Below are 24,937 nucleotides of genomic sequence, written 5' to 3'. Positions count from 1 at the left end.
TTTTTAATGTGTAATACTTGACTACACTTAATTGTCCAAAAGTGACTGCCCCTCTGTAGGATAAGGAAAAGGAGAATTCTGAATGGCTACTGTACATATCACAACACTAACCTCCAGAAGATAGAACTCATCTAACTTTTTTTACGTAAAATAACATCCCTATCTTTGACTAAAACTGCAAAATATATAAAAGCTGAGAATACTCTTAACAAATAAAATAGCTGAGTTTGGGATGTGTCCTAAAGCTGCAAAATGTTGCAAATGTGCTACAAATTGTAATTATTGTGAAAATTCAATTTATTTCTTTTTCTCTTGCTTGGCATTTCCCTCACAGAAATCAATCGCTGTCAGTACAGAAGATGTTCTGATCTCATTCTTGCCCCTCGCCCACATGTTTGAAAGAGTTGTGGAGGTAGGAATCTGCATGTATTACAGAATTTGGAAATCTCACTTTTTTTTTTTTTTTTTTAAACAGTGAATTAAACAGAGTGAATGTATCTTGACCCCCTTATGGCACTTTCTTTTTTGCCTCTTGCACATATGTTTGAAAGACTTAACCTGTTTCTTTCTGACACTTACCTGGACATCTGAACAACAATACTGAGCATTTCGCTTTCCTGTTTATGACTTTAGCTTTACTGAAAACAAGGAATCAGGAATTTAAAAATATTTATACTAGGTGTGACTTGCTAGCACAACTGGCACTGCATTGAAATACCATGCTTTTCATTTAAATTGCTTTCACCTAGCCATAAGTATGCAAATACTATGCTGTCAGATCATGCAAGTATAACTCTGAACTAATGGTGTTTTCCCACTGAGTTTAAAGAAACCCATTTCCAGGGAGTGATGGGATTTTTGCTTTTGTTCTGTGATGGACACCTCCCTTCCCCGCCTCCCCCCCATGCTTTATGAAATGGACTTTTATGGACATAAATATACATAACTCAAGGTACCTTGAGCAAATTATTTCATGTAACTTATCAATCTTCATGTCATAATCTGCTGGTTCTGTTTATCATATTTTGGAGTATGTATCAGTTGTTTAAAATTAGATGTGGAGTAGGGAATACTTCATGGTTTTAAATGTGTAAATGGAAAGCCATCAAGGGTAATTCTACTGCTGGGAGGCCTGAATGTCTGGGCAATCATATGCAAATAGCCTTTTGTCCTTAGGTCTTAGCAGTGGTTGGTAGGAAGCAGCCAGGTGATTTCCCCATGCAGTAAGGCAGTGCCTGTGGGCGTCATGGCACCTGCCGGGGCACTTATGTGCACCCATCGAGGTACCAGGGCCAGCCCAAACCATTCTTGCACCCCAAACCCTGGGCTTGCAGCCAGGGCCAGCTTGAGCCATTCCTGCACTCTGGCCCCTGGGCGCGCGGCGCATGCGCGGCTCCCGGCCCCCGGGCGCACGGTGCCTGATGGCAGCCCTAAGGGGTGCTCCTTACAGCTGCCATTAGGCGCCCCCCTCCCCATAGGTTGGTGCCCTGGGCAGCTGCCTGGCTAGCCCCCCCTTAATCCGGCCCTATGTGTGTGCAGAAGTGGCCCTGGGCATGTGCATGGCACTGGCCCCGGGTGCGCAGCGCGTGAGCAGCCCCACCTCCTGGATGCGTGGCAGCCCCAAAAGGTTGGGGACCACTGCAATAAGGGAATTCTTTAAAAAGAATAGGAAGATAGGTGTCTTTAGTTCACCCTCCTTGTGTGTGTCCAGCTAAGGAAAGATGCAGGGTGAGGGTCCGCCCTGATTTAGAAGGCTTTTACTGGAAAAGGGACCATTCTAGGGTGAGCTTATAAGAAGTTTGTGCTGAGGATTGTAGTGTCAGAATTAGCTAAGCGGTCTTGTTACTTTGCTCTGCCTGTTCTTACTTATTAACACTTAAACCCTACTGCTTGTACTTAAACCTCACTTTTACTTACTATCGAGCCCAGTGTAAATTATATTACCGGGGTAGCAATCAGAGTGTACTTCCCCCTTTCATTGTTAGAGGGCTTATCCAAGTAATTCATTGGGGGTTTGATCCCATTTGGGGAGCAGTATTCCAGTAAGCGGGGCCCTAAACTGCACTCTCCTTGGACCTGAAGAGGTTCAATGTCTGTACTGCTTCTCAGGGGGGCAGTGATCTCAGCTTGGGGTCTTGGTTGGGGGAGATCAGTGGAGCTGGTCCACCAGGACCGAGCAGTGAAGCCCCAGAGAGCAAGAAGGAGGATGGCAGTGGCCTTGTCAGTACACCAGAAATCACCCCCAAAAGGCTTTCTGTGACCACCCTGTCATCTCATATTGAACAGGTGCCTCTAATCTTCCAGGGAGTGAGATTGTTGGACTTTTGGGTAGTTTTTCATTTAGAGGATTTGAAAGCCAATGAAACTGAGTTGTTGTACCAGACTGCATGATTTTTTTTGGCAAGGTCCTTGAACTCCTAATTTGGGGTAAAGGATTTGACAACTATATTGATAGTCTGTATTATGGGCTTAATTGAATTATTGATTATTCAAACACTAATATCACAGGTGCTGGAGCGGTTTGATTCAGTGGTTCTCAGCACCTCTGCCATACAAATTGTAAATCCTGTATATGATGAAACCATTTCTAGGAGCACCCCTACCTCCAGCACTTGTGGCTAATGTGGATGATTTGATGAGGGCTTTCAGTTCCTGGTGAGGGGGAAAAGCCTGCAGATCACCACAGGGACATGACCCCAGTGCAGACTAACCATGGCAGCACTGCTCATTCTTTGCTACTTACCTTGGACACGCAGACTTTCTCCATGCCAGAGCCTTCCAGGCAGCGCAAGATGTACTTACCATGCTGGTGCTATCTTTGCAGTCAGTCAGGCCCTGGATACGAAAAACCATCTTTTTATCACATGATCAGGGAGCACCCAATGTGCTCAATCCCCAGCATATGCAGACCGAGCCCCTCGTAGCCCCACCAGGGCAGAGAGGGACGGGCCAGGACCAGACAGAGTCCCTAGTGTCACATGGCTCAGAGCAAAGGCCAGTTGAGGCACATGCCCATGACTGCCGTGGCACTATAGAGTTTCTCCCCATGAGTCTCATTGCTCCAGGGACTAGTCTCCTTTTCTGTTACACCACTCCCCTTGATGCTGTTACTCACTGTTCCTGAGCTGCTCTTGGTGTGATAGGTGGTCATATCAATCGAGATCCACATCCTGACACCAGCAGTCACCATCTCAGAGGATAGAAGGAACCCACTAACCAGATGATCTTAGCACCTCACTTGTCACCAGGATCTCCGTACCAGAGGGAGTACAAAGTACACTCCATGTCATGGGCCTCTCCCATCATCCACTTGGCAGGTGCTGCATCAAACTCAGCCTCCCTGCCTTTGGCACAGACCTCAGCACTGCACCCTGGGCCTTAGCAGCCATTGGTGTAGGTGGCCTCACCCTGAAGTGGCAAATACAATGGTGCCTATGGACTCCCTGGGATTTCTAGTTTCAAATCTAGGCAGCCTGATTGGTGGCTGGAGCATCAGAGCCTCCCTTGGTTCCCCTGCCCTCCCCCTGCAAGCTGTGTTCAGGCACTGGAGGTGGGCAGACAACTTGCCCCTCAGGTGGAGGAAGGAGTGGGGAATCAACTTGCATCCCTGGAAGAGGGCCCGGTGGGCCAACCCACATCTTATCACCTGAGGCTTTTGTGGCATCTCTGCCAGTGGTCTTCTGAATGATATAAAGGCTCATCAGGACTTCCTCAGGAGGGTGGTGGCTGCCACTTGGAGATCCAGGTTCGAAATCCCATGAAATGTCTGACTTTCTCTTTGGGGGTTTTAAGCCAGGGGGTACCCACCAGACTAGCTCTACCCCTGCACAAAGTGGTAGCCAAGATGATTCAGGCACTCTGGCAAACCTCCTCATCGATACAACTGATCTCTAAGTAGGTGGAGTGAAAGTACTTCGTCTGTCTGTTCCTGTTGATCAGCAAGATCCTCCAAAAGATCCAACAGGACTCCAGAGGTGATTCTAACTGCACCAGCATGGCTGTGCCAGTATTAGTTTGGCACTCTCTTGAGCCTCCTGAAGTGGGCCTGTTGCCACCTCACCCAGATTGCTTGTTCCAGGACCACGGCCACCTCCCCCATCCAGACCTCTGACCACTCCACCTAATGGCATAGCTGCTCCATGGTTGAACACACCGGAGGTAGCCTGCTCAGCAGAGGTGCAACACATCCTCCTTGAGAAGGAAGCTTTCAACCAGGCCTTCATGGCAAAATGGACTTTGTTTGGGTCTCCCATTAAGAAATCAACCCCAACAAAGCACTGTTTCAGCTGATCCTCTACCTTGCACCTGAAACACAAAGGTCTCACCCTCACTTAAGGTGCATCTCACAGCACCTTTAACCTTCCATCCACCGATTCAAGGTCTTGCATGGTCTCACATCTCGTGAACTGCTTTTTTGATGGTCTGGAAAGTCTATTCTCAATAGGCTCTGGCCCCTCTTTCCTCAGTGGGATCTTAACTTGGTCCTCTTCTTTTTTCCCTCCTCCCCCTCACTTCTTTTGCAAAAGGTGGCTTTCCTTGTCACTGTTTTGTCAGCACCTGGATCCTCTTCTGGCAAACATCAGAACCACCTTACACTATCTTCAAGGATAAGGTGCAGCTTAGATTGCACCAGGCTCTTCTCCCAAAGGTGGTCTGTTTCACATGGGCCAGGACCTCTTCCTTTCTGACTTCTATCCAAAGCCTCATATGACCAATGAGGAGAGACTTTTCAGTGCTTTGGACCTCAGTAGGGCGCTCATGTTTATCTGAAGAGAACAAAGCCCTTCCACAACTATTTGTGGCTTATGCAGATAGGATGAAAGGTTGTCACAGAGGATGTCCACACTGATCACCAGCTGCATCAGTACGTGTTATGACCTAGCTGGTGGTCTGCCTCCAGAATTGGTTAAGATTCATTGGACCAGCACACAGGCCTCTTCAACTGCCTCTTTGGCCAATATCCCAATCCAGGACATCTATTGGGCATCAACATGCATATTTTCATGGCCCAGTATGCAATTGCACATATTATGAACAGTGCAGTGTTGTGTAGTTGCAATCTGCATGTCCTTGAAACCCCTACCTGCCTCAGATGCTGTTAGTACTCACCATTAAGTGGATATGAGCAAGAAGACTAAAGAGGTGAAGACAGACTCCATATTGTCAGACTGAAAGTGCTACCCTAAGTACAGATACGTGGACTTATTGAACTACAATAGGGAAACCAAATAAATGTGAATAGATGTCATGCTTTGTATTTGGCTTCAGTGTTTTAATAGGTGTGGCTAGATTTCCTATAGTCACAAGTACAACTTTGCTATTGCTTGCTTTTCAGTCCGTACCAGCTCCTTGCCTACCTCTCCAACCACTGTGGCTCGCTTCTGCTGCTAGGCTCCTCCTGTGCCTTATTTCTCTGTCTTAAGGTCCCTAGCCTGCTTCTGCAGTTACTGTTTTTCCCCCTTTGTGCTTCATTGTTCCTATCCTACACTGAACTGAAATACTTCAAGAGGCTCCCTCCCATAACCAACACTGCAGCCCTACTATAACAATTTGGAAGACTTACCATGGGTAGGATGGCAGCTGTCAAGACTTAGATAAAATATCCGATCAGTTTAACCTACTCTAAATGTATCTCGCTAACAATAACTCCCATATTAAAAGTTTTGTTCTCTTAACAGTGTGTGATTCTCTGCCATGGAGCTCGGATAGGATTCTTCCAGGGAGATATCAGACTACTTATGGATGACTTAAAAACACTGCAACCAACTGTATTTCCTGTAGTACCAAGATTGTTAAACAGGATGTTTGACAAAGTAAGTCTAGTAGCATTAATCTAAACCTTGATCAAATACAACTGAAAACCATTTCCAGAAAGCTGTGCCCGTTGTAGAATAGGACTCACTAGCTACCAAAACCTAGGATAGATATCACCAAACTTAGTGATTGGGCAACAAAATGAAATTTAATGTTAAATGTAAAGTAATGCACATGGAGGGGGGGGGGGGGAGAATCCCAACTATATATACAATATGATGGGGGACTAATTTGGCTACAACTACTCGAGAGATCTTGGACTAATTGTGAATAGTTTTCAGAAAACATCCACTCAGCGTGCAGCAGCAGTCAAACGCAAATAGAATGTTAGGAGTCATTAGAGAGAGAGAGAATAAACTGTTTTCTGTCTTATTGCCTCTATATAAAACTATGGTACGTCCACATCTTGAATACTGCGTACAGATGTGGTTGCCTCATTTCAAAGAGATATTGACATTGGAAAAGGTTCAGAAAAGGGCAATAAAAATGATTAGGGGTTTGAAATGGGTCCCATACAAAGAAAAATTAAAAATTTGGACTTTTCATCTTAGAAAAGAGGAGACTAAGAGGGGATATGATAGAGGTCTATAAAATCATGACTGGTATGGAAAAAGTGAATAAGGAAAAGTTGTTCCCACAATATAAGAACTATGGGTCACTAAATAAAACTAAGATGGCAGGTTTAAAACCAACAAAAGGAAGCTTTCCTCACTTGGCCTAATGTCAACCAATGGAACTCCTTGCCAGAGGATGTAGTAAAGGCTAGAACATTAACAGGGTTCAAAAAAGAGCTAGATAGATTCATGGAGGTTAGGTCCATCAATGGCTATTACCATTCTTAACCATCTTGGCTATTCCTAGCGTCTTTCTCTGGAGGTAAGTGACTGGAGGGATCACATGAGGATTACCTGTTGTGATCCCTCCCTCTGCGGCATCTGGTATTGGCCAGTGTTGGCAGTCGGATATTGGGCTAGATGGACCTTTGGTCTGATCCAGTATGGCCATTCTTATATTATGCTCTTTAACATTACTGTAGGCATATGCATTATCTGTCTATGGCAGAGGTAGGGAACTTTTTTTTGGGTTGGGGGGCCACTGACCAACAGAAACAGTTGGAGCCACACACTTGATAAGGCAAAAAACCCTCACTAATGTGGCCCTCAACTGAGAAGGAGAAAGATACTCCCCACATTCCCCCCCCCCCCCCCCCACACCAGAGCCAAGGGGGGCTCAGCCTAGTAGATTTTGTGTGCTCCAGCCCCATGGGGGGGGGGGGAAGGGGGAGGACTGGAGCACTAGCACAAGTTCCCCAATCCTGGGCGGGGGGGGGAATCCAGGGAAGCCGGCCCCCAGGCCTGAGGCTCCCCACCCTGGTCTAAGGATTGAACCTGTATAGTTAACACTTTGCTTGCTAGATCTCCTTAGAGGCAGAATGTTCTGGTGGAGACTGAACTGAGTCCGACCTGGGTTCTAGTCACTAGCAGAGGTGTACAATCTGTGTGGCCTCAAGTCACTTGAGGCTTAGCTTCACAAACACTGAAGTCATGGCAGGGTCAGGAGTAAATCTCTTCCATCTTAGCCTGATGTGTGCAAAATGTTAATGTGGCTGATGATAGCATGAACCAGCAGCTCTTCAATGTATTCTGATTCACCATTGTTTCAAAGCAGGGTAGATCAACACTAAAGAACTGTCAGTTTGTCAAGAATCCATGTGAAAACTTAGCACAAATTAGCCTAGTGCAAGGTAGACTTAAACCTGAGCTTACTATGACCTTAAATAGTCCTGTAGACAGGCTCTGAGCTTCTGTATTTTAAGCTTCTCATCTGGGATAAGCTACTTCTCTGAAAAGCAGGGCTGGGCAAAGTATGTCCCATGGGCTGGATTCAGCCCACAGACACAGCAGGGAGTGTCAGTGAGGCTCCCTGCAACCCATCTCCCTGTCTTCTAACCCCCCAGCCCCCTCCTCCCCAGCATGCTGCTCAGAGAAGGCTGTTGGGTGCTGTTTGTCTTTGAACAGCTACAAGCCTGGGAGGAGGCTTTTGTTTCCAGCCAATGGGAGCTGCTTGTTTTGGAGCATGCAGAATCTCTTCCCCCTCAGGCTCATAGCTATTGAGAGCCATGTGGTCCCTGCCATGGCTAGACAGGCAGGGAGCCTGCTTGACAAACATGCTGGGCTGCTGGCTGGGAGTCACTCAGGTAAACCTCCTAGCCAGAGCCTGTCTCTGGCACCCCAGACCTTCTTCTAGACCCTGCACCTCAGTCCCCTGCTCCAGATTGCAACCTCCTCCTTCACCCAAAGTCTCTCCCAGACCCCACACTGCTTCTTGCACCCAACTTCCAACCCAGAACCTGCACGTCCTCCATTAATATGGAAGAGTGCTGCCCTGGACTATTTTCCAAATTCTTGGAGTGCTCCCCCCCCCCCCCATCAAAAGTTATTGCCACCCCTTCTGTAAAGGCTCCTGAGAGAAATTTAACTCTTGTGGGGGGAGGGGGGGGGGCGAGGCGAGAATGACTTTCTATAGGCTTTGCCGTAAGAATGAATGCTGTCCTATAAACTTTCTAATTACATGATTTAACTCCTTCATATTAGATCTTCGGACAAGCCAATACTTCACTGAAAAGATGGATCCTGGACTTTGCTTCCAAGAGGAAAGAAGCAGAGCTTAAAAGTGGCATAATTAGAAAGAATAGTCTGTGGGATAAACTGATCTTCCACAAAATACAGGTATGCTTCACACTGTCTCTGCTCATATATTTAAAAAAAATCTCGTTATAAATATTTGGCGGATTACTCCTTACTAGTCCTAATATAAAAAATAAAAATCCTGCTTCAGACAGGCAAACTTATAGCACAGAATATCTGCGTAAACTTTCTCTTCTCTATACTGGATGTCAATAGCTATGTACTATACAAAGGCCTTAAATTTTCAATAATCTCACTAGACTATCCTTTCTCTAAATCTGTTCCATGCACTTTGGAAAGCCTGGAAACTTCCTACCTGGGTGCTTAACACCTTAAAATATCTGATGCATCTAGTGACCTTGATGTCACTCTATTCAAAGCACTTTCTAGTAACTGAGCTGTAGGTGTCAGACTATAATCACTCAAAACGATGTGAGGGATTTAGCTGTGAGTCCTGTTAGTGTGGATCAAGGATGACTTGGCAAGTCAAAACTCATGGCTTTGTGAAAATCCAAGGAAGCAGTTTGCTTGGGGTATTGAAGGTTCACTTTTTAACCTTAGATTACCTGTACCACTGACTGCTCCTCTCTGTACTGTAACATTGATGTTATCTGGCTAACGAGAATAGTTTGACACCCTCTCTACTGCAAAACCAAGTTCCATGGAAGGGGCATGGCTTAGGGCTCGGTATGCTTATAGCTTTCACACTTACGGAATGAGAAGTGACTGTCTAGGAAGGAATATTGCAGAAAGGGATCTAACGGTCATAGTGGACCACAAGCTAAAGAGTCAGTGTGACACTGTTGCAGAAACAAACGTGATTCTGGGATACATTAACAGGAGTGTTTTGAGCAAAACATGAAAAGTAATTCTTTGGCTTTACTCTGCACTGATTAGGACTCAATTGGAGTATTGTCCAGTTCTGGGTGTCATACTTCAAGAAAAATGTGGCAAAATTGGGGAGGGTCCAGAAAGAGCAACAAAAATAATTAAAGGTCTAGAAAACATGACCTATGAAAGACTGAAAGAATTGGGCTTGTTTAGTTTAGAAAAGTGAAGACTGAAAGAGGACATGATAGCAGTTTCAAGTATCTAAAAGTGTTACAAGGATGAGGGAGACAAATTATTCTCTTTGGTCTCTGATCGGACAGAAGCAATAGGCTTAAATTGCAGCAAGGGAGGTTTAGGTTGGACATTGGAAAAAACTTCCTGTCAGGATGATTAAACACTGGAATAAATTGCCTAGAGTTTGTGGAGTCTCCATCAGTGGATATACTTAAGAGCAGGTTGGATGGACCGCCATCTGGGATAATCTAGATGGTGTTTGTTCCTGCTGTGAGGACAGTGGCTGGATTTGATCCCTTGAGGTCCCTTTCAGTTCTAGGATTCTATTATAGAATCATAGGACTGGAAGGGACCTTGAGAGGTCATCGAGTCCAGCCCCCTGCCCTCAAGGCAGGACCAAGCTCTGTCTACACCATCCCTGACAGATGTCTATCTAACCTGTTCTTAAATATCTCCAGAGGGGGAGATTCCACCACCTCCCTTGGCAACTTATTCCATATTTGACCACCATGACAGTTAGGAATTTTTTCCTAATGTCCAATCTAAACCTCCCTTGCTGCACTTTAAGCCCATTACTCCTTGCCCTGTCCTCAGAAACCAAGAGGAACAAATTTTCTCCTTCCTCCTTGTGACACCCTTTTAGATATTTGAAAACCGCTATCATGTCCCCCCTTAATCTTCTTTTTTCCAAACTAAACAAGCCCAGTTCATGAAGCCTGGCTTCATAGGTCATGTTCTCTAAACCTTTAATCATTCTTGTCGCTCTTCTCTGTACCCTTTCCAATTTCTCCACATCTTTCTTGAAATGTGGCGCATAGAACTGGACACAGTACTCCAGCTGAGGCCTAACTAGTGCAGAGTAGAGTAGCAGAATGACTTCACGAGTTTTGCTTACAACACACCTGTTGATACAACCTAGAATCATATTTGCTTTTTTTGCAACAGCATCATACTGTTGACTCATATTCAACTTGTGGTCCACTATGACCCCTAGATCCCTTTCCGCAATGCTCCTTCCTAGACAGTCGCTTCCCATCTTGTATGTATGGAACTGATTGTTCCTTCCTAAGTGGAGCACTTTGCATTTCTCTTTATTAAACCTCATCCTATTTACCTCTGACCATTTCTCTAACTTGCTAAGGTCATTTTGAATTGTCCCTATCCTCCAAAGAAGTCGCAACCCCACCCAGTTTGGTATCATCTGCAAACTTAATAAGCGTACTCTCTATCCCAATATCTACATCATTGATGAAGATATTGAACAGTACGGGTCCCAAAACAGACCCTTGCGGAACTCCACTTGTTATCCCTTTCCAGCAGGATTTAGCACCATTAACAACAACTCTCTGACTACAGTTATCCAGCCAATTAGGGCCACAATAAGGTGGGTGCATATCTAAGTTATATTTGCCTAGTTTATCAATAAGAATATCATGCGAGACCGTATCAAATGCCTTACTAAAGTCTAGGTATATGACATCCACCGCTTCTCCCTTATCCACAAGGCTCGTTATCCTATCAAAGAAAGCTATCAGATTAGTTTGGCATGACTTGTTCTTCACAAACCCATGCTGGCTATTCCCTATCACTTTATTACTTTCCAAGTGTTTGCATATGATTTCCTTAATTACCTGCTCCATTATCTTCCCTGGGACAGACGTTAAACTGACCGGTCTGTAGTTTCCTGGGTGGTTGTTCTTCCCCTTTTTATAGATGGGCACAATATTTGCCCTTTTCCAGTCTTCTGGAATCTCCCCTGTCTTCCATGATTTTTCAAAGATCATAGCTAAAGGCTCAGATACCTCCTCTATCAGCTCCTTGAGTATCCTGGGATGCATTTCATCAGGACCTGGTGACTTGCTGACATCTAACTTTCCTAAGTGATTTTTAACTTGTTCTTTGTGTATCCTATCTTCTAAACTTACCCTCTCTCTGCTTGTATTCACTGTTAGGCACACCTCCAGACTTAGTTGAGTCTTAGTATGGACTTTGTGGGTAATGACTGCAAATTGAGTTTAGTGTATGAGGATGAAGCATGTCAAAAGTTAGCTCTTCCTTCTGAAGAGGATGTCTTTTTTTCAAACTATACATGAGTGCCCAGCACTGGTTTCTCTTAAGTCTTTCTTGGGGGGGGGGGGGAGGGGGCACAGAGGAGGAGGACTTCTGATAATCTCTCACTAAAATGCTATTACTGCCCAAAATACCTTGTCTGTCTCTTTAGGCAAGTCTGGGAGGAAGAGTAAGACTAATGATCACTGGAGCAGCTCCTGTGTCTGCAACTGTGTTGACCTTCCTAAGAGCAGCTCTTGGTTGTCAGGTGAGTTCAGGTTTCAGAGACTAGATTGCATGCATAAATACATGTCTGCATAGTGTATAGAGTTGTAAATGGTGGCTGGAAATGTACTCATTAGGAGCTTGCAATGAGAGCCCTAAAAATGACGCTGTTTTGCTCAATTTGCTCTAATCAGTAGTCTAGTAATGGAGTACTGAGTAATGCCTAATGTTTTTGGAATTGTACATGAAAGCTGAGGAAGAAAGATCTTCTAAACTACACATCTCGGAATTCACAATTTGAGATTATCACTAGAGCTCTCTGATAATCCAACTACTTTCTCTGGTGTCCTGTATCCTTAGCATCCTTAAAGTATCTTTGTACTCTGAAAAGACATGCCAATGGTAACCTGAGATTCCATGGGGTTTTTTCTCTCTACTCCATAGCAAATATGACCGTTTTCCACATCCTAAAGGATAGTACTTGAATCTAAAATTCTGGGTGGATTTCCTTGTAACTGAGGTATACTCTAACAACCCTTAAACATGTCAGTTGGATCTAAGTAACTAATGTCATTGAGGCCAAAATGTTCCCTGTTAAATGGGGATATTGAAAAGGCTGGCCATTTAACACACAAACCCTGCACCCTTAGAGAACTGTAAGTCAAAATAAGTTTTACCTCTGTATATTTGGCACTAGAAATAACTGAGTCTTATGCTTAGGAAAAGGAGGGTTAACACGATCCAGTAGCTAGAAGTTGAAGCTAGACAAATTTGGGCTGGAAATAAAGAATTTTTTAACAATTGGTAACAGTTGGAACAACTTCAAAGGTTGTTGAGGATTCACACTGACAACTTTTTAAATCAAGACTAGATTATTTTTTCCTAAAGTAGTGTTGTAGGAGAGTTGGGGCTGTGCTGTGGCATGTGCTATACTAATGACCACATGGTTCCTTCTGGTCTTGGAATCTCAAGTAGTGTACAATCACATTTGCCAATATGGTAGGAGTATAGTGCCACAGGCAAGTAGATTGTATTTGAGCCCTGCTCATGACCAAACCCTTCAGGGCCTCTTAAAATTAGTGAATCTGTACCACTACTACTCCTGTGCTGTTGAGAATTATTATGGGATGAGGGAATCACACACCTATTTTTACTCCTCCTAAATAATTTCATTGGAGTAAGCAACTTTCTTCAGGAAAAATGTCTGAATCCAAACTTTGTCAAATCAGATTTGCTCAACTGATGGTTATTGTTTCTCACACAGAGCACATTGAACTCTGTTGCACCTTAGACCAGAGATTTGAGGCAAGAAGTGTTCATTAGTCCAGGAAAAACTGAAAACTTTACCTCACCAAAGAATGTTTTCGTTCTGTCCTATCCTCAGTCCCCTGTTCATCTGGGCTGGTTCTCCTCAACACAAGAACACTTTAACATAAGAAACCTCTTTGAGAAGAAGAGGATCTTGCCCTACTGTGTCAGTAAATCAGCGCACGCTTCCAATTGTGGAATAGGAGCCTACTTCACTACTAAGTGAATCCAACTCTTGATCCTAGTCTTTACTAGGGGGCAATACCTAATAGAGTTTCTTGGAGCATCCTCAGTCTACTCAGGGACCTTGGGTACCATATGCCTTGGAGATGAAGGTTAGCTGATTAATCCTTCATATTGGCCTTACTGGACTCCTTGGGGCTCATGAACAGATCAAGGTCATTTCTTACAAGAATCTCTCCTATCTTCCTCTCCCAGCCAATAGCAGTTGATTCTTGTCAGTTCCGAAGTCACACTGGATCCACCAGTGCTGATGGATGTCCTCACCTGATACAGTTGATTTATCATTTCCTACCCTGCCTGATGACCCCACACTCATGTCAAGAGCTGTTAATAGGTCGTATGTGGAGTTTGGCCAATTCTTGGCGCATGGCATACCCTATTGGACATTCTATAACCCTGTGGCCCTAGTAGAGTTCCTCCCAGTCAGTTAAGCCATTTTAGAATCCTTGGGTCTCTGGCATATCCCTGCCTCTTGTACCCCTATCTTTAAAAGACTGGGGGGGAAGGGGAGAGAGAGAGCCCCATAGCAGCTGTAAGGGATGGAGTTCTTTTCCCACCCAGTGTTCAATTACTTAGTAGTGCAAACATGTGTAGAGGCCCATGATATAGCACCAAGACTAATACCCAGGGCTTTGCAACCTGGAAGAGCCGGGTTCGGGCGATCTGCGCATGCGCAGATCGCTGGACAGCGCAGCTGGCGAGCAGGGCTCACCATGGTTTGGCAAGCCTTGCTAATGCCCTCCACCCCAAGAGTCAGGTGGCGCTATCAGCTAGTCTCTTCAATTTAGTTGCTAAGTAGTAGGTGTTTAGCTGTGGGGTTTTTTTTTTTTTTTGGAAACTTTTCAGGAAGGTAGGGCTTGGTGCAAGTCTGCATTGGTTGGTGTTTAAGAATTTGAAGCAGCAGTGGATATAACTGATTTTACAGTTTTGGTGATGGTTTTAGATGCAGTCACTGGGTGTGAATCATGGCTTCACTCTTTGGGGTTCCCCAGAAGGTCCAGAATACCAAAGATTAATTCATTAGAGTGAACCAGTCAGTTTATCTCCTCCTTCACCCTCTGCCCTATGCTCTCTGGGCCCCACCTTTAAAGGGAGCACCATAAGCAAAAGACAGCCCCAGACATCTTCCCTCCTTCCTACCACACCCCATGGTTCCAGGCATTTTATTGCCAAAGTGCTTAAATTGCCCCACAAACAACCAAAGATTCAAAGACCCATTTATGCAGTTTCCTCCATCTCTACAGCCACTGCCCAGTCCCATCTGCCATCAAAGGATTTATTTTTTTTGTCCAAGCTTATGGACTGTATACATATTGATGCCATGTCACATTGCTCACAAACATTTGGCTGCTTTACATTGCACAGAATGGGTTACATAATTGAGATCTCACCACTCCCTTCCTGAGGGGGGGAGGGAGGGCCACTTGCATGAGGACATCCTTTATAGGAAGGTGAATGACCCAAAGAGGGGCCCATAGAGGAAATGCCACCGCAATACCAATGGAAGGGCTTGTTACTCCTCAAAGATCCATGAGAAAATGAATCTGAAGACCACTTCTAAATCCTATATCAATGAGATACTTTTAGTTGCAAATCAAAACATTAGTATTTGCTCCTGGAAGAGAACACATTGGTTTTCTCACACAGGCTGCAAAAGGTTTGCTTTCATGTGGCTACTTACTGCTCTCCCAGAACACTTATTAGATTCATGGTATAGATGTAGTGGACTACCCGATAAGCATTTGCTTACCAGGTAGTCAAGAACTTGACTAGTCGCTTCCTCCTCCCCTTGCTTCCCCTATCAGAGAGAGAGACACAACAAGGTGGGGGAGAGCAAGAGCTGGTGCTGGGCAACCAGTTTAAAAACCAGTTACTCCCCAGCACTGTCTCCATGGGGGGAGGGGGCAGAGGGGAAATGGTATGAGCGGGGATTTAAACAGTCCTGCTCATGCCAGTCCCGCTGCTGCTCCTCTCCCTTTGGAATGGACAAGAGCCACCTGTGACTCCTCGTACAATTTCAAAGGAAGAGGCAAAGAGGGGAACCCGTGCCAGTGGGGACTGCTTTGCTCCCTGCTGGCACGGGTTCCCGCTGTGTCTCCCTTTGAAATGTACAAGAGCTGTGGGTGGCTCCTGTACACTTCAGAGGGAGAAGAGCAGAGGTTGCATCCTTCACAAGATGAGTAATCCATATGGACGGGCACATGGATTCCATGGGAGGCCAGAATGCATATCTGCTGGCAGCTGACAACACATTCATCCCCCTTCTAACAACATTGCATCTGTGTATGGAATATATACAGGAACTAGCACTTGAACTGTAGGTTCTTCAGTATATGTGCTCCATAGCTGCACTATACAGAATACAAATAGAGACCAAACATCTGGATGAACCTCCAGTTATAGGGAAGTAACTGCCATTTCTGCCATGGTTGGTTCATTTTGAAAACTGTTTTGGCTGTAACTTGACCAGTGTTACAAAGCCTACACAAGATGGCTAGCAATGCTTTTTTTCCTAACTTTTTAAATAGTTACTTTACATAATATATAGTTTAAATACAAGAATTGCTTTTTGGTGGGAGAGGTTGTAATGCACCTCTGAAGAGATCCAACACGTGCAAAGTATGATATGCTGTGATCATGTTGAGTGTGTGTTCAGGTACTCCCCTTCTCCCCCCCCCCCCCCCACACTCACTTGTGATGCTTCAAACTTTAAAGAATTTTGAAATCCTATTTTAGTAGATGGTTTCAGCTGGTATATTTAATTTGGCAGCTTGCCTTTCTAGAATACTTAAGTTGCACAACTCAAAGCTGAACTGAAGAACAAATTACATTTCTCTTTTTTACTTCAATACTGAAACACAAATGACAAGATATCAAGGTCCCTTGTTCAAGTTATTTTTGTTTCAATTGAATAGTTCTACGAAGGCTATGGACAAACTGAATGCACAGCTGGCTGCTCCCTGACAATGGCTGGTGACTGGACAGCTGGTATGGCTTCTTTTAATCTTCTTTTCAGATGACTAAGTTAGTTGAATATTTCCTTTATAGACTTCACTTATTGTCTTCCTAAATTGTCCCTGAAGTACTGTATTAGACTACTTGAATTTTCTCAAGTGCAGTTTAGTAAAGGGTTGCTTGAAGTAGTCACTTGACGCAAGCCATTTATAAATAGATATGAATGTTACAAAGCTGAAACGTGACTCTTTCCTGTGGCTTTAGGGGAATTTGAAACATGGAACCTAATATTGTCTAGTTTCCTATAGGAACTAGATGTCCAGGGAACTTGGATCAGCTGTCTACAAACAGTCATTAAACACTGGTACAATATTTGTTTCTCTTAAAGCATACAAGAATTTCTCCTGTTCTCTTATGTAATTAGTCTCTAGCCATCTGGTGAACTAAACCAAATAGCCTTAAATGTGAATTATAGCAGCTCAAACGTCAAAGTATCCTGCTTCTGAATGGAGCATTCTACATTTCCTGTGGGGAAAACTCTGGATATGTTAATGAAATGATGTAACCGGTCATGTCCCAATGGAACATAAGTCTGTAGTATCTTAATCTGGTCTGGTTCATTTTAGTCAGAAGTCTCAATTGGTTTTCACTGTGAAGTCATGCAGTTTCAGACTATTCTTTGAAAAACAAAACTTCAAACTACTGCTTAGTGGTAATGATACTTCTGTGGATATCCAGTGACAAATTAGGCACTTTTCTTGGAATATTTTCTGACACACACCCTTTCTTTACCTCTGCTCCTAAATTTGATTTTTTCAGGCAAGTCTATGTATATTGTTAGCCAGTGAGGCGCTGCAGGAAGGAAAGTTGGCCTTAATGCAATGCTAGGCAAATCAAGTTGGTCAGATCTAAGGGTGTGTCTAGACTACCTAGTTTTGTTGACAAAAGTGGACTTTTGTCGACAAAACTATACCAGTGTCTACGCTGCCGCTGAGTTCTGTCGACATAACGTCGACAGAACTCAGCAGTTTTGTCGACGCTGGTATACCTCATTTTACGAGGCATAACACCTTCTGTCGACAGAACTCTGTCGACAGAAGGTGTTATTGCCTGTAACACTGCGTCCAGACTACGGAGTTCTGTCGACAAAGCAGCTTGCTTTGTCGACAGAACTCAATGTGTCTGGACGCTCTTTGTCGACGGAAGTTTTGTCGACAGTATCTGTCGACAAAACTTCCGTCGACAAAACGCGGTAGTCTAGACGTACCCTAAGACTTACAGACTCCTTTTACTAAAATGGTGCTGTTTAGCAGTGTATGAGCCAGTGGCTGGAAAGCCAGCTTCTTACTTAGGAGACTACTTACTCGTGAAACTGTAAACTTGAAAAGCTCTGGTAAGCAACCTGAACATAAATGCACTATTTATTCTATTAAAGGTCATGTTGGAGCACCAATGCCTTGCAGTCTCTTAAAGCTTGTTGATGTAGAAGAAATGCATTACTTTGCTGTCAAAGGAGAGGGTGAGGTGAGTAACATTTAAGGGACTATAAAAGACTTCTAAAGGGATTTGCAGAGGGTTCTTGTGCAATCTCTAGCCATCTGGTGAGCTAAAATCAAATAGACTTGTTTTTGAAGTTGCAGAGATTAGTGGGTGCTTGACCAAAGTAGCTCTCCTAATCTATTTCTGATTGGAGGAGTTTGACTATCAGCTGCACAAACAGATGGGCCTCTACCAGGGATCTTAAGTCATCCTGCCTCAATGACACTGGAGCAGGTTAAATTGACAGTAGTTGTACGTTTAAGCAGTTGCATATAAACAATTATTTGCTATTGTTTAACTATTCTATTAAAATCTGTGTAATAGAGAATTCAGCTGGGCTGACATTTTGTAGCTATTTAGAAACTTATTCCATTTTGATGCTTCTACAGACAAATGGGGAAACAAGTTGGGTTTTTTCTCCACATAACATGTAGTGATATATTTTTTTTTATTGCACATGAAAGTTAATTAACAAACTCATTTCAGGTATGTGTGAAAGGGTCAAATGTATTTCAAGGCTACCTGAAGGATCCAGCGAAAACTGCTGAAGTTCTAGATAGAGATGGTTGGCTCCACACAGGTGATATTGGAAAATGGCTACCAGTAAGTCAGCTTGTGTTGCTTAAACATGGTTTAGAAAAGTGAACTGCATCTGTTAGTCAATGGTTGAGATGCTGAAGAGACTTTCCTTAGGGTTGAGTCTCAGTTCACGTTTTGTAAAAGTAGGGATGTGAGGGTTTAACCATTTAACAGGTGAGGCTTACTGGTTAAGGTTAACTGATGGCACTCCAGCATCCTCTCCTGTAGGGGGAAGAGCCACCATGGACAGGGGCTGCTCTGACTGGGACAATAGAGCATCCCCTGCCTGTGGCTGGGGGGGAGGGAGGCAAGGGGGAGGCACTCCAGCCAGGCTGGAGAGTTGCCCCTTCTAATCAACAAACCAATTACGTGGGATTTTACATCCCTGTTGCAAAGGACTATAAATGAAGTTTGAAACTGGCGCAAAGCATTGCAGATGCAACAGTTTAACCATTTAACCAATTAGCATGAGCTTATCTGTTTCTGTTATGGTTAAAGTCTTCTGCTGGCATGTGCTGGTTTCAAGGGAGCTGTCTGCCACCCCACATTGCAGGCTCTACAGTATAAAGTTTATACTGTAGAGCCTGCAGTGCAGCTGGCTCCCCAGGAGTAGGGCCAACATCTGGGAGCCAGTTTGCATAAGCCAGCTCCCAGGAAGCTGGTTGCTGCCCTATGTTGCAGGTTCTGCATTATCGGAGCCCATAGTGTGGAGTGGTAGATGGCTCCCAGGGAACCACTGGAGCACTCCACCATCCTTCTGTCCCTGGTTTCACCCAGGCAAAAACAGTTAACCTTGTAACTCCTAGGACTCTCAACAGTTACATGGCTACTTTCTTAAACCTTTATTTAACATTCCTACAAAGTACTAACCACTCTTGTACTAACAAAAGATGGAAAAAGTAGCAGTATCTTAGTCTGCACACTGTGATGCTGTTGAAGATGCTTCATCAAATATCAGAATGCTTTGAGGAATACCTTCATTTATTCCAATGTTGAGAGACTGGTACTTTGAATTATGGGAATTGTTGCATTGAGTACCATCGGTCCAAATGTTGTATATGCATTTCTCGTGAGTCTGTATGTTCAATGCTATGGCTCAGAAATTCAAAATCACTTTCTGCCCTTATTTTAAGAGACCTCTTGCAGCTATTAAGAAAAGTTTGAGTCTTTTCTTAGATGAAAACACTGACCATCAAACATAAGCGTGAAGAGAAACTAAAAGCATGTCTGTAGCATGCTGTCAGTTTTCAAAGCTGTTCTAGGCTATGCATAAATGTGCAGGGATAAATGATACTTTGCGCTTTCTTTTTGCTGCTCCTCTAGATCAGGGGTGGGGAATCTATGGCCTGCAGGCTGTATCTGGCCCACAACTTCGCCTTGATCGAAGCTTGTGAGCTTGGGGCTTTCCTCCTCCTCCTCCTCCTCCAGCAGCACAAGCTGGCAGTCCAGCCATGCAAGAAGGGGGCTGTGGCTGAACTGCCAGCACTAGCTCCCTGCTGGGGAAGGGAAGAGTAGCCCAGAGCTTTGTGGGCCTGATCAAGGCAAGCTGAAGGCCGGATTTGGGTAACAGGCTCTGCCTGGGAGGGGAAGGAAGTGGCTCTGTTGCAGGGATGTATTTGCTTCAGGCACTGCCCCCTGCTATTTCCATTGGCTGCAGTTCCTGGCCAGTGGGAGCAGCAGAGGGCGGTGCCTGCAGGGAGCACCTCCCTGCAACACAGGCTATGTCTAGACTGCAAAGCTTTTCTGGGATATTGGTGGTATCCTGGAAAAGCTCTGCTATGTCCAAGGAACATGTCTGCTTTTTCAGAACAGTTTCCAATAGAGCCACTTGTGCCCCTGCCCACCCCAACCCCCCCCCCCCGAAGCTGTCAGTACCCTATGTCCTGCCCACTCCCCATGGGCTTTGAGGTTGAAGGGAGTGTTTTTTTTTTTGTTTTTTTTTCCCCTTCCCTCTCTCCCTCCCTGCCCTGCTTCTCAGGTGGGAGGGGGGAGGGCATATCTTGAGGCTTACTCTTTTTCTTTATGTGGGGACCAGGTCACTGAGGTTTCTGTGAGCATTTAATCTGCAGTGGTGTTACATAAAACTTGTAGTAGTGGCTCCTAAAAATGCCTGCCTTGTATTAAGAGAAAATTCTTAACCCACAGAATGGTACCTTAAAGATCGTCGACCGGAAAAAGCACATATTCAAACTCGCACAGGGAGAGTACATAGCACCAGAGAAAATAGAAAATGTTTATATGAGAAGTGAACCTGTTGCTCAGGTGTTTGTGTATGGAGAAAGCTTGCAGGTAGGTATCCTTCAACTAGATGCAAATGCTAGGTATGGTTATCAGCAGGGCTTGATGAACTGTGGCAAGATCTACTCGCCAGCCCCCAATGTGCATGCGCCAGACCTGCACTGCGCATGTGTGCAGTGCTGGTGAATGGGGCAACCGGCTGAAATCTACTTGCCACGGGCAGGTAGATATAGCGATTTGTTGAGCCCTGGTTATGGGTGCAATCTCCCACCTTAAACTGACACGGGGTTGAATAATCTTGCCACATTTAGGCATTAACATTGAATTTACAATCAAATTGTAACTACTTTTCCAGATCTGCTAGACAAGGTGGGTGAGGCAATAGCTTTTTATTGTAACAGCTTGTGTTGGTGAGAGTCTTTCAAGCTTATATGGCGCTCTTCAGGTCTAGGAAATGTACTGAGTATTATAGCTCAGTACAAAGTGGAACAGATTGGTTATCATGAGTAGCTGAATTTCCAGGGACCATTTGATGTGAGGCGTCTGATTAAACCCACCCGTCATGATCATGGCAGAGAGTGGGTTATAGATTGTTTGTTTATAAGCCATAAATCCATGCCTTTAAAATTCAAGGACTGAATGTCTAGCCAAGTTAGGAATTTAAGCTCTCAGGTTCATCTTTTGAAGGTGTTGTGCAGGTTGTCTTTGAGGATGAGATCTGAGAGGTCACATACAGTGATCATTTTGTGAAAAATGTTCACCTACCGCTAATTTTTGTCTTTAATTTTTCTGTGAGCTCATTTGGGAATACAGTAAGTCTTAGTGTGGACAAGGCCTAAATGTTCCAATAACTGCTGCAGTCTGTCTAATCTATGACTGCAGCTGTTCCTGGTGGGGTACCAGAGTCAATGGGTGAACACTTACCTTAGATGCAATAAATCTTAGTGCTCTCCCGTTGACTCGGTACTCCACCAGGACAAGAATAGTAGTTGTAATTAATGAGAGCAGTCCCTACCAAGCTTACTGCTCAAAAGACTCCATGGTAAGTACATAGACTTCAGCTATGCTATTTATGTAGCTGAAGGTATGTAGATTAAATCGATTTTGGGGGGGGGAGGGGGGCTAATGTAGATAAGGTCGGAGATGGATGCAATAAATCGATGGCTGGTGGATTGCTTCAGCATTGATCCAATGGCGTAATGGAGACAAATCCTTAGTGTACTGGATGAGGTACGCCACAGGTGATAGGCATGGAATAATTCCAGGAATTATGAAACTATTTGGAGGGGTTGAGCAGAGGAGGTTTTGGTCATTGAAGCAGTGGACACGTCTACATCTCCACATAGTTCAGTGAAGATTTGTTAGATGAGGTTTTGTGACCTCAAACTTGGAACCCATAGAAAAGGTAGTAGGCAACAACTAGAGGTGTGCAGTTGCATGGAGTCTTCTTCCTATAGGGAAGTTGATTCCCTTGGGGTATTTGGAATCCAAAGTTTATTGGGTTTTTGGGAACTAATTAAATGCAAATTTGGTTGCAAACCCCCTGTGAAGGGAAAATAGACTATTTAACTCAGATTTAACTCTTAATGTAACTTTTTTCAAATTAAAATGTGGTATCTGAACAGTATCCTTCAAACATGATACCCTGCATTAAGGGCATCATGAAGTGCCTCCAGTTTCTAAAAGTAGCAAGCGAGATATGAAAAGTTATAGCGAACATAAAATGTTGACATGTTGCAAATACTTTGGGAAGCAAAGGTTATTATGGCTAACATTAAAGTGTTAATCTACATGCAGATAAATGATCAGTGGAGCATTGGGGGCGGGGGAGGACTTCCAGTAAATTGGTGTGTGAGCAAATGTGTGCCCCCCCCCCTTTTTTTTTTAAAGGCCTTCTTAATAGCTGTTGTAGTACCAGATGCAGAGACTTTGTCTAACTGGGCCAAGAAAAAGGGATTTGAAGGTTCATATGAAGAACTATGTAAAAACAAGGTAACTATATTGTAAGAGCAGAGTCCAGTCATTAGTCTCAGTTCTCTTGCTAACAAAATGTAATATGGTATATATTTTTAATTGTTGTAGGACATCAGAAAGCATATTCTGGAAGACATGTTGAAGGTTGGAAAAGAATCTGGTTTGAAATCATTTGAGCAGGTGAGAAACTCTCATTGTAGCCCATGAGTTAATTCCAATTGCACAACTTTCACTCATTACTTGGCTCTCTAAACAGATCTGCATAATCTGACTGCAGAAACTAACTACATTCTTCATCCTTCTAAGTGATCTGATAAATTCTTACTGTCACTTTTTGCAAACACTTTCTGCTATGGGATGCACTCAAAGTAAAACTAATCTAGGCTAATAGCTGTTCATTTTCCAGGTCAAAGGCATTGCCCTGAGCCCAGAGATGTTTTCTATTGAAAATGGCTTATTGACACCAACATTGAAGGCAAAAAGACGAGAACTACAAAAATACTTCCAGTCACAGATAGATGAACTCTATACTAACATCAGGCTGTAACTGAGGGGAAAAATTATTTGAAGAGAATGGCAAACATCCGGCATCTATGGTTGGCCTTCATATTGGTAATCTGACTGCAGCAAACATAGGGAAGGAAACTGCAAACACTAACTTGTACACAAATGGGTACTTACCATAGGAATATTGAAGAAAATGGAACATTGCCTTACTGTCCAGTTGTGTTGCAGACCATTTTTATGGTTACCTACAATTTCCAAAATTAGCCTTAAACTGTAAATGTAACTATGATTAAGTTATTTAAGACTTCCTCAGCCAAAAATGTGACCTTTTTTGTTAACCAGGGAATTAAGGTTTTCTTGTTGCCGGCATGTTCCTGTCTGGAATGGACAGCTGCAAGGTATCCAGCAAAGGATTTAGCATATTGGAGAGGCTGTATTGTACTGCGGGCGAAACAGTTATTCATTACATAAAATGTTATAGCTGGTAACATTACTTCTTGCATTAGCTCTAAAATTGGGTCAGACCATGCTGCTCTGAAGAGAACACCCTTCAGTGCTCCATTTTGAAGAGAACTCCAGACGCTTACTCTTGGGTAAACTAGGTGTTGAATACCAATCAAAGGAGAATACTCCTGTGCAAGAGGTGAATGATGCAATATTGGCTCTTTAAATTAGTCTAATTCTTCTGCATTAGTAAGCTGGATGCAACTAATTTGACATAGCAAAAACTATTTAACACAAGCATCAGACCTAGTGGTGTAACTGGAACCTTGGAACAAGACTGAAGTTTAAAGAAGGAAGCCACTCAAGAGGTTGGCTTCTGTTAATGGCCAGGTAAACATACACCTTGCATTAGCCAAGTGACTCCTGTAATAGGCCCCTACTGTACTCAATTTGCTTTGTTTTGTTAACCTGCCAGGTGCTCTAAACATGGAATATCTTCTGTCATACTCCCTCAGCTGTCTGATTTTAATGTGTGAGCAATTGAGTCCCTTGACTGAAATGCGTGGCAACAGAAAGCAGGATTTATTTTTTATTTTTATATATATTTTTGTCTCAAGCACCAATTATAGCAATTGGAAGTACTCAGATAAGCTAGCAGAGGAGAGAACTAGACTTTTCTCCTAACAACAAATTCCCACACATAGTATAAAAATACATAGATCTTAGTACAGTGTTCATTTGGAAAATTGGCAAATTAAGCCTTGTTACAGATAAGCATTTACTAGTAGCATTCATTACTGTTTTTGGAAACATGGATGTATGTAAAATACAAGCACAAGGTTTGCACTAAGATGTGTGATTAATGCACTAGTTAGTATAATGTCATAATGTGTATTCTTAATTGCACACATCCAAATCAGTACTCTTAAAATATCAAGTAACTTGTTACATGGGAGTTCAAATGTTTGCTTAGTGTTGGCTATTTTTATGTTTTATAAACCAAAATAATTTCCAAAACCAATGAAGGAAACCAAAATAAATATTTCTGCATTTCATCTTGAGTGGAAGACTTATTTTTCCAAGGTAAGAAAATTCTAGCTAATAACATGCTGACAGAGCATGAAATCAGGCTATCTATCAGAACATGTGTAAACATTTGGATGGCTTAGTAAGCAATGAATCTTCATTCTCTGAAATACTAGAAAGAGTAGTAGTTTTGGTTGTTTTAAACTTTGTCTCTACAAAATTAAGACGCTCAAGGATAACGTCTGTCTACTGCTACCTGCCTGTAGACTCCTGGCTAATATGCC

At 43.5% G+C, this 24,937-nt stretch overlaps 1 protein-coding gene across 4 annotated transcripts in view; it reads left to right on the top strand.

The window, feature by feature from the left end:
• ACSL1 (acyl-CoA synthetase long chain family member 1) overlaps positions 1 to 24,682 on the top strand; it is a 60,155-nt gene extending 35,473 nt beyond the window's left edge. For all 4 annotated transcript variants that reach the window (XM_075930289.1, XM_075930290.1, XM_075930288.1 and 1 more), the window contains 11 exons: positions 335 to 412; positions 5,679 to 5,813; positions 8,409 to 8,543; positions 11,788 to 11,883; positions 16,307 to 16,379; positions 17,782 to 17,870; positions 18,372 to 18,488; positions 20,610 to 20,753; positions 22,593 to 22,694; positions 22,785 to 22,856; positions 23,083 to 24,682. In XM_075930289.1, the coding sequence (XP_075786404.1) occupies positions 335 to 412; positions 5,679 to 5,813; positions 8,409 to 8,543; positions 11,788 to 11,883; positions 16,307 to 16,379; positions 17,782 to 17,870; positions 18,372 to 18,488; positions 20,610 to 20,753; positions 22,593 to 22,694; positions 22,785 to 22,856; positions 23,083 to 23,223 (1,182 nt within the window). In that variant the 3' untranslated portion in view covers positions 23,224 to 24,682. The remainder of the gene's footprint in view (positions 1 to 334; positions 413 to 5,678; positions 5,814 to 8,408; positions 8,544 to 11,787; positions 11,884 to 16,306; positions 16,380 to 17,781; positions 17,871 to 18,371; positions 18,489 to 20,609; positions 20,754 to 22,592; positions 22,695 to 22,784; positions 22,857 to 23,082) is intronic.
• The last annotated feature ends 255 nt before the right edge of the window (positions 24,683 to 24,937 follow it).

Source organism: Pelodiscus sinensis, chromosome 5, assembly GCF_049634645.1.
Source record: "Pelodiscus sinensis isolate JC-2024 chromosome 5, ASM4963464v1, whole genome shotgun sequence".
NCBI lineage: Eukaryota > Metazoa > Chordata > Testudines > Trionychidae > Pelodiscus > Pelodiscus sinensis.
This window is presented reverse-complemented; position numbering and strand designations above follow the sequence as displayed.